Source organism: Neopelma chrysocephalum, unplaced genomic scaffold (assembly GCF_003984885.1).
Source record: "Neopelma chrysocephalum unplaced genomic scaffold, ASM398488v2 Primary Assembly neopelma1_67, whole genome shotgun sequence".
NCBI lineage: Eukaryota > Metazoa > Chordata > Aves > Passeriformes > Pipridae > Neopelma > Neopelma chrysocephalum.
Genome location: NW_020897726.1, coordinates 1,490,870 through 1,501,054, shown reverse-complemented (window position 1 = coordinate 1,501,054; position 10,185 = coordinate 1,490,870). Strand labels below are relative to the sequence as shown.

Below are 10,185 nucleotides of genomic sequence, written 5' to 3'. Positions count from 1 at the left end.
CAGTGCTCCCCATTTGCTGTCACATGCAGGCTGAGAGCTGCTATGCTCCACCACTCCAGAAGTGCAAATTTTTATGTCAGGAAGTGGAGACTGTGCTCAGACACCTTGTTAAGCCATTCCAGTTGCAACTCCTAACTGGAATCCATTTTCTTACAACTGAGCTTTAACCATTTGCTTCTATTAATTTTGTTAACAATGAAGTGCCCAATCCTACAAAATACCAAACCTTTGAGCAGGTTGCAAAATTTTCTTTCACTCCCCTCAGAATTAGAATAGTTATTTTCTTAATTAAGAAGTAAATAAATAAACTACTTGCAGTCTTTTAAGAGACAGCTTCATGCTAAGAAGTGACTAATTACCCTTCTTGTTCACAGAAAATAAAAGTGAAGCTTTCACCAGTATAGACAAAGAAGTACTGAGAAGTTAACAAAATCATAGCAAAATCTGACTTTGTCATGAGCTGGTTTTCCCGCAATTTTTTAATTTATATAAATATTGTGAGAAACCCACCTTGAGGTTTTGTGTTGGCTTTTTTATTATTATTTTATTTCCTCTTTAGATTCATTTGTAGATGAGTAGGCTCATTTTCCTGAAGGCAATCATGGTGTGTTGCAGCCTTTTCTTCTCTATTTCACATAGAGTGAATTTACCACAATGCACAGTAATATTTTAATTTGAATAAGTGGAAAATCCTTACTTGCCCACGGTATACTCTCAGTATTAACTCAAAATCATCTCCTTTGGGATAGTGTTTGTGCTTGTATTTTACAGTGAAATGTCACGAATAAAGAAGCTGTCAAATACCTTGAGATTAAGTTGCTTTTCTGTTTGGACAGCAATGATTTTTTGATGAACGTGATGAACACTGCACAGTCAGTTCTCAACAATAAATGGGGACCTGAGCAACTTATATTCTGGCAATGGTTGGAGCAAGGCCAACATTACCTCTGAGGGAGAGTGACCGACCAGTGCCCAGTGGAGCTGCAGGCATTGAACCAGGAGGGGAAGGGGCCGGGGGGGAAAGCTGACATTCCCTTGTCTTACTCAAATGGACTACACACTCCTGTGGCTAGCAGTCCTGTCTTTAACTTCTGCAGCATTCTGTAGCCTGGTTGTGGAGGTCACACAAGTTACCAGCAACAAAACAATAGCGGTTAACCTGAACAAGACAATACAACAAGTGATACAGCATCTGTGAGTCATCCTGTTAGTCTCACGTAAACACAGTCAGTGAGACTAGCACTGGCAGTTATAAAGGATCTGTATTATATAAACAAATATGCAACAAAACAGCATCGACATCCCACCTGAGGGATATATGCAATTTTTTGATTTTTCTTGTGATCTTTGTTTTTCAACTACCCCATGATAAATTATTTCTAAATTTGTGTTGCAGCAAGTGATTAATAATAGCCAAGTTATACTAGAACTAGACAAAAATACTGTTCTCCTTACCTAAAGGGATCCTGGTGATACTATAAGGTTCCACCTAGTGTGGTGCACTATTGACATATGGTAGCATTATATGTTACCTTAGGATAACCCCTTATTAAATGTTGCAGACCACTAATAATCCAACTGTCCAAACGACAGCTAATTGCAAATATAAGTCTGTCACTTCAATATTTTGGAAGAAATTATTTTGAAGATAACCCATCAAAAAGACTTTACATGGTGGCTGACAGAAGCCTCTCAATGCAGCATGGTTACATCAGTTTAATTGTTATTATGAAGCTTTCGCCTTAGTGAAGTTCAATCACGTCCTATACTTTCAAGCACTGCAACAAAGCCTTGGGATACAGGCAAAAGGCAAGGCTTTTGGGGTCTCAAGCCAGCAGCATTTCACAAGAGGTCGGTGGTTGAATGTGGTCTTCATTAAGTGTTGTCTGAGTAGAAAACTAGAGTTTATTTACTCAACCTCAAGATAAGCTTAATACTTAATGCTGCTGATTTGAATGCAAACAAGGGCAAGACCTCATGCCTGGAAGACTCTCTGATGTGGTTACACTGGAAATTTAGACTAAACACAAGTTGGGATCTGAAACACAGTTGCCATGGCCTACAAAATCAGCACGTTTTAAAGTATTTAAATTTTTGAAAAGCATTGTCTACAACTGAACTATCAAAGTGGTATTGCTTTGTAATTGCACTTGCAATTACATATGGCTTATTAAGGCCTATTTTGCCAATTCACTGAAATTTCTCCCATATGACAGAAATTATATTTGCTTCTCCATTTAGTGACCTCAAATGACAAAAGGTGCAGAGTGAATTTCAGTTGGCAAGTAAATGCAATTGTGCCTTTTTTCTTATAGGGCTTATCTTGTCTGCTTTAACACTATCACTGGGCTACTCTCAAATGAATATGGCGCTCATAATGCTTGCAGTGCATCCAAGACCTAATCCTGACATGCTTAGTTTGTCCTTAAGAAGCTGTTTCACATCTTAAAATTCTTGTAGACTTCTAAAAAATAAACTGTGAAAACCAAAGCCTCAGCTTCCTAAACCCATGAACCTGCTTATAAATTATAGTATTGCTATTTCAAGATTGATCAGGAGCTTCAGAACAAAGTGTTTCTCTGGTGACACTTGTATGCTGTAAACACAGAAACAGCAAGGGGATTAGTCCACAGCAAGAAAAACAAAGTTCTCCTTCTCCAAACGAGCGTGAATCATTGCCTAAGCCTTCCAGCTCAACTGATGAACAATAGAGGCCAGAGACTTACAAATACAAAAAACTCTCATAGATACGGAGACAAGAGCAACCAGCTCTTCTAATGGGACCAAGCATATAATACACTTGCATTTTTTAATAAATATTTGAATTCGGAATCCATATGATCCATTCACTCCAAGTTTGCACAACATGCAGAGCAATGATGCTCTGAGTCCAGTAAGTGTAAACAACAACAAATAAAAACCTAGGAGAATTAAAAAGGGGAAGGGGCTGATATTCATGACTGATTTTGCACAGTATTGCCACAGTCTTGTAGTGCTGTCATTGGAAAGATCTGTCAAATATAATGCAATTCCAGTGCCTGAGCACTAGAGGGTAAATTTGTGATGAAAACAGAGCCTTACCTCAGTTTCCTTATTTTTATAGGTCAGCATTTAAACTCTTATCACCTCTTCAGCTGTCCTGAGTTTTGCTTGCTGAAACTCTTTCTGAGGCCATGCAGCACTGGGGAGGAGGAGTCATGTCACACAAATGTAAACTTTTTGCAAGAGTACCCTCAATAATTTTAAACTATGCAAGTCATGCCAAATCATGATTACTTTCTCTGGTCAGCTGCAGGGCGCACACCCTTTCAAAAGGATCGTCGTGTCTGGAAGTTGTCTCTTGTGACTGGGATTGGCAAAAGACTGATGAGATACTAGTCCAAAACCCACTCTGAAAAATACGCATCCTGTAAAATTATACGGCAGTCTCTTCTCATGCCTAATTATCATCCCTTTGAATAATAATTTTTAAAAATGTGCAAATATTGTTCCTTTAAATGAAAGGGATCCTCAGCACCACCTGTAATTGCACTTGAGTCCAACAATAAGCAATGGGATGGCAGCAGAACTGTGGGCATCATCCAGAGGGCAGAATTCAGGCCTACTAGATTGCAGCCTTGCCTCTCCTATTAAAAAAAACCCCAAAACTAAACGCAATATGCAAAAGCATACACATATACCAGAAATTCTGGGCGCTACTGTGTGAACAAACCAGAAATCCTTCTCCTTCCCAATAGGATTTGTTATGGAAACAGCATATAATTTCATTCCAATACCACAAATTTGCCACTACATTAAAGAGCATTACTGTTACTGAAGGATGAACAGTAAATCATCATCCCCAGCTCTTCAGGCTACAGCTCTCTTTGGGGGAATGGTGATTCTGAGTGCCCCTTCATTTCAGTCTATAAATATATCCTATGGGAGAAAGCAAAGTTGCTGACTATGGAATGCCTTAACTAGAACTTTAGCCCAACAAACTTTGTTATACCAGTTTTGTTCTTATATTAACCTTCTTATCAGGGACAGGAGAAGTGGGCAAAACTGCTTCTTTGTATACAGTGATACTTTCTCTGGTAAACATGGCACATCAATTACCCAGACTATGTTGTAAAAAATCCTGTCTGAACTCCCTGGAGCAATGGATAGATTTGTTTTAACAGTGAGGTAAAACATTACCGATAACTGCTATATACCCATGCAAAACCCACCTTTGTACCATATTAATAAAGCATCTGAAATACCATTATGTGTTAAGAAATGAAAGTATAAAAAGGTAGGTGAGTCATACAGATAGCACTACAGCATTCAGTAATGACTGTGACATTTGCAAATTACAGCCCTGTGAAGGGTCACAAAAATTAGCAAATGAAAAAGCAGGGGGTGCTCTTTCAATTGATTTATGATCATATTGTGCTCTCTAGTATATTTATAAAATAACCAAGACTGAACATGGAGCTTCACCTCTGTAATCTATGAAAAAAAATCCAAAGAGCTGAAGGGGATCCATATGTGCTGCAAATAATGAACTGCAAATACTGACATTTTACTTTTTGCAGAAACAATTCCATTATTCATTTTTGAGAATTATTTTTTTAAAGTTGGTTCTCCCATCCCTACCATAAATACAGGATCTCCTGTTACAAATAACTGTGTTCTCCCATGCATAAATAAATCACATACATTCTGTTGCAAGAAAACAGATCAGTCAAAACGGCTGAAATGTAATTATACACTGGCAAAAAAGAATTCCACTGCAACTGAAAGTGAATAGCTTGTACTTCAGGTCATTAGCAGAGTGATGACTAGCACAATTTTAAATGGTAAAATATCCACACACCCCCCCAAAAAAAAAGAAGGGGGGAAAATACTCGAGAAAAATGTCCAAGTATCTGAGAAAGCAGGAACTATGTTTATGTAAAACAAATTTGAAAATAAGGAGAAAACCCTGCCCCCTTGCCTCACCTTAGAGAAATTCTGCTAAGCTTCCCTTAGTTCCCCCTGTTTGTTTATGCATCATGATTTGAAAAAAGTAAACAAGCCAAAAATCATTTACATCTGCCTCCAGATCTACATAATGAAATGCTTTACTAGCTCATAACACTAAAAATTAACCAGTCTTTCAGTCTTTCCTAACAAACCCACACTTACAGAATGGCACTTTGAAAAATGAATTACAGAAAAAGAAAAAAAAGAAAAAAAAATGTGCTGTGTTGAAAGATTAAAGAATGTGTGTACTTTCCACAGATCTGAAATGCTTCCATTTAAACTGTCCAGTTAAACTATTGTTTAACTCTGGATTAATCAAACATTCAAAATTCAACAGAACAAAACTATTTTACTCATTAAAACGTTCTGACAATATTGCAACATAGTCCGAGTGTCATTTTAAGCAGAATATCATTAGAAGAAAATATCTTTTTTTTTGTATTTCAGTAGGAAAGGGAGAAGAAAGGCTAAGTTGAGAGAACCCTTTTCTGCCACCAAAATAAAAACACCAAAAAAAAAAGAACTGGTGAGCTTCTTTCTTCTCCTGCCATATAGCAGATCTCTTCTTGGATTTCACACCACCGACCATACCCTGTCAAAGATCTTGAACAGTTTACATTACTTCTTTTGAAGGATTAATCTAGACTGGCCCAGAAATAAAAAATAAAATGCACAATGAATTCCTACACTGAATTCCAGCTTATTACTGTGAACTCAACCTAAGAAAAAAGGAATCCCACGCATCTTGTAGTATATACACTGCTTTCACACAGGATTTGAGTTCATGAGAGGAATACAGAAAGGGACAAGATAGTTTTGTACAAAACCTCAATTTATTTCAGAGAAATTAAAAATATGGTATTTAATATATATAAATTTCTATTCCTCTATAAATATAGATGATCTTGTGATAATGAACAGAAATAAATGCATACCAAATTAAAATAATTTGCATTTCAGGGTATGGTAGCCATAGATAATGTTTATGAACCTAAATACAGGCATTTGTAATATTAAAAAAAAGTTTAAAACAATACAATCAGGAGAGAAGCATTCTGCTGTTTTTCATACAGACGTCTACATATTCAAATGCATCTGTCGAAAGTTACAATTTAATCTTTAACTTTTTTTATGTATTAGAAGCACAATCCCACACATCCAGCAGCATACAAGGTAGTAGATATACTGCACACATGGTATCTTATCCTTGCAGTATGCAATGTTTTTACTGGACCGAAAATAAGAGAGGGAAAAGAAAGCAGAGAGTCTTTCAAGTCTCACATCTCACCAGAGTGCTTAAACATTATGATTTTCTGCTTTCCCTTCCATCGTTTTTACTACTGGCAAAAATCATCACACCCTCATAATGCGTAATGAATTAAATCTCAATGAATTAAAATTCAGAAGAGTGGCAACGGCTCCAATGTTTCCCATATGAAGAGCCGGTGTATCAATATAATTAGGGGGGAGGGGAGGGTGTACCAACAAAAGCTTTAAACTGAACGCTGCGTTTCATTCCGACGGAGCTCTTTTCACCGAGCCCGCATTTCCTGATCCCGCTGACCCCAGCCCGCCGCAGCCCGGCGGGGAGGGACCGGGCCAGGCGGCGGCGGGAGCACCCGCGGAGCGCCCCCGGGCTGCAAAGTGGGCTTAAAAAATACCACAGCAGGAGGGAATTTCGGTGTCTTTCTGTCCCCAGCCACCTCCTGAGCCATCGGACGTGCTACAGGTGCAGGCGGTGCTGAACCCCAACTCCTACAGGGAACGGGGCCAACTCCTCCCGAGCCGTGTGGGGCCCCGCAGAGCGGCCGCGCTCCGGGCAGGGCTGGATGATGTTCACACCCCCCCGAGAAGGGCCCGGCGGGGTCAGCGGGGCCGGGGCCCGGTGCAGCGGGCCGCCGTCCTTGCGCCATGGCCAGGCGGCTCCACGTCCTCCCCGTAGGGGGACAGGATGGGGTCCGTCCTCCCCCACATGGGGCCAGGGCGGAAAGCGGCGCTCCTGCCCATCCCCACATCGGAGTCGGGATCAGGAGCCAGCCCGGGTCAGGAGGCGACCCCGGCCGCGGCCGCAACCCCGCTCCGGGCCCTGCTGCTGATGCAGCCGAAATTCCAAGCAAAGCCATTACAAAACCTGTGTGGGGGAGAAGAAAGGGGTTTTTTTTCGTTTCTCTTACCGGCAGCTTTTCCCATCCTGCCCTACGAAATAAAAATCCAAAGCCTTTTTTCTTTAAATAAAAAAGGGGGGGAGGGAGGCAAGGAAGTAAAATCCGCAAATGGGTTAAAAGTGTCCTAAATAATTAAAAAAGTGAGGTTTTTTGTAATTTAAATACAAATATACTTACAAAATCTTACAGAGGCTATTTACATCCCTCTCCCCCAACCTGACAATGCGCTCAGCTCCTACAGGAGACAAAACGAGCAGCGCGGGGAGGGCAGAGCCGGGCGGTCCCGGGCCCCTGAGTCCCCCCGGCTCGTCCTCCGCTCCCTGCCGCCTGCGGAAGACACTTGCGGTCCCCAAAGTTTGCCCAGGCTGGGTAAGGAGCTGCTTCCCGAGGCAGAGCCTCGGTCCTTTGGCCACCCACATCCCCCTGGTCCGGCAGGCAGGGGTCTCAGACGGTGGTCTCGCCCTGCTTACTGTTGGTGAGCCTGGTGTAAAACTTCCTCCAGGAGTTCAGGGTTTTCCCAGACCAGATCCAGAAGCCCGAGGTGATGCCCACAATTAAGGTCATGAGATACTTGATCATGAAGACAGTAAAGTCGGGGCTCATGGGCGGGTGGTGGCTGCCGTGGTTGTTGGGGCAGGGGATGGCATAGCTCTTACAGCTCTGTGTGACCCAGCTCCTCTCCCACTGTTCCCTAAAAGCTTGCTCGTAAAAATAGCAGGCAATGACGATGGTGGCCGGCACCGTGTAGAGGACACTGAAGATGCCTATCCTCACCATGAGCTTCTCCAACTTTTCTGTCTTGGTGCCGTCGTGCTTCATGATGGTCCGGATCCTGAAGAGGGACACAAAGCCAGCCAGGAGAAAAGAGGTGCCGATGAACAGGTAGACGAACAAGGGGGCCAGCACGAAGCCCCGAAGGGCATCCACGTTGTTGATGCCCACAAAGCAGACACCGCTGAGAACGTCCCCATCCACTTGTCCCAGGGCCAGGATGGTGATGGTCTTGATGGCCGGCACGGCCCAAGCAGCCAGGTGAAAGTACTGGGAGTTGGCCTCAATGGCCTCGTGGCCCCACTTCATGCCGGCAGCAAGGAACCAGGTGAGGGAGAGGATGACCCACCAGATGGAGCTGGCCATGCCAAAGAAATAGAGCATCATGAAGAGGATGGTGCAGCCCTCCCGCTTCGTGCCCTGCGCCACGGTGCGGGAGCCGTCCTCGGCAAAGCGCTCGTTGCAGACCACCCTCTCCTCCAGGAGGAAGCCGGCGATGTAGGCCACGGCCACCGCCGTGTAGCAGCCCGAAAGGAAGATGATGGGCCGCTCAGGGTAGCTGAATCGCTTCATGTCCACCAGGTAGGTGAGGACGGTGAAGAGGGTGGAGGCACAGCAGAGCACCGACCAGATGCCGATCCAAGTGCGGGAGAAGCGCAGCTCCTCGGGCCCGAAGTACATGAGCCCGTAGAGGCGGCCGGGCTCGCAGGGCGCCCCGCAGTCCTTCTCCCCCAGGAAGCGGTAGTTCAGGTAGGAGGGCACCTTCAGCGCCCGCGGGCAGGTGAAGCGCCCCCGGGGCTCGCCGAGCCCCGGGCCCCCGGGGCCGCCGCCGGCGCCCCCGCGGTGGGGGTTGCTGGTCCAGCTCTCGGGGCGCAGGGCGGGCGTGGGGGTGCCGCGCTCGGAGGCGTTCTGCCCCACGCACAGCTCGCCGGCCCCGTGCACGGGGAACTTTTCGCAGCGCAGCGTGTCGGGCCACTGGAAGCCGAACTTGTTCATGAGGGCCTCGCAGCCCTGGCGGGCCCGCTCGCAGAGGGAGCGGCAGGGCGGCAGGGCCTGCTCCAGCACGGTGCACACCGGCGCGTACATGGAGCAGAGGAAGAACTTGAGCTCGGCCGAGCACTGCACCTTCACCAGCGGGTAGAACTGGTGCACCTCCAGCCCCGCGTCCTCCTGGTTGGTGTGGCCCAGCAGGTTGGGCATGATGGTCTGGTTGTAGGCGATGTCAGTGCAGAGCGGGATGGAGATGGGCTGGCAGTAGCCGTGGTCCGGGATGGAGATGCCCCGCTCGCCGTTGGACTGCCCCCCGGCCGGCAGCGCCGCCGCCCAGAGCAGCACCAGCAGCAGAGGCAGCCGCGGGCACCGGCCGCCGCCAACTTCCCCGCCGCCGCTCGCCGCCGGCCCGCGCCGCTCGGCCATGCTCAGTCGGTGCCGCCTGCCCTGCTGGGCTTTCGCCGCCCCGCCGCCGCCGCCGCCGCCGCTGCTCCTCCCGGCCCGAACTTGCGACTCATGAAGGGAGCGGCGAGCAGGGACGGGGCAGCCCCGGCCGCCACTCGCGCGGCCGCGGCGCGCAGCGCGCAGCTCTCCCCGCACCGGCGGCAGCGACCGCCGCGCCTCTGACTACCGCCACCGCCTCCGCCGCCGCCGCCGCCTGACCATTTGTGCCGGCCCCTCGAGCCCGCGCCCCTCGCCTCGCCGCGCCGCGCTCCCTCCGACCGGTTTCCAGGCGCCCCGCAGTCTGCCTTCACCGGAGGGAGGAGCCTTGAAACCGACGCCGAACTTTCCTGCGTAAGGGACCGTCTCCCAACGCCTCACCCGGGGGCGGGCGCAGGCGGGCGCGGGGCTGCCCCGCGCCGCGCACAAAGGCGGCGGGGGCGGCGCGGGAGAAGGGTCCCCACCGCGGGGAGAGAGTGGGGGGACGAGGCTGCGCCGTGTCGGTCCCGGCTGTCCTGGGAGTGTTTTTGGGTGCCCCGGTGATGACAATTGTTGAGGCCGTTGAGCGGCGCACCCCGACGGGGCCGGGTCCCGGCGCCTCCCCGGAGGTCAGGCGGGCTAATCCCGGCGGGAGGATCTCTGTTTGGCACACAGCGAAGGGCAGGGTTGGTTAGAGGGAGGCCGCGCCGCTGGCAGGGCTCTGCTCCGGGGAGCAGGGAGCAGTGGGCATCTGTGCAGGGCTGAAATGGGGGAGACGGGTTTATTGCGGCCACTTGGGATGCGGGCAGGAGCGGCGGCAGCATGCGGCCGCAGACCGCGATGTGCACAT

General features: G+C 47.6%; 1 protein-coding gene across 1 annotated transcript; it reads right to left on the bottom strand.

Annotated features, from left to right (window-relative positions):
- Nucleotides 1-5,318: 5,318 nt before the first annotated feature.
- FZD1 (frizzled class receptor 1) lies at nt 5,319-9,719 on the bottom strand. The gene has a single exon (XM_027684770.1). The coding sequence runs from the start codon at nt 9,339-9,341 to the stop codon at nt 7,599-7,601; it is 1,743 nt and encodes a 580-aa protein (XP_027540571.1). The 5' UTR covers nt 9,342-9,719; the 3' UTR covers nt 5,319-7,598.
- Between the last annotated feature and the right edge of the window lie 466 nt (nt 9,720-10,185).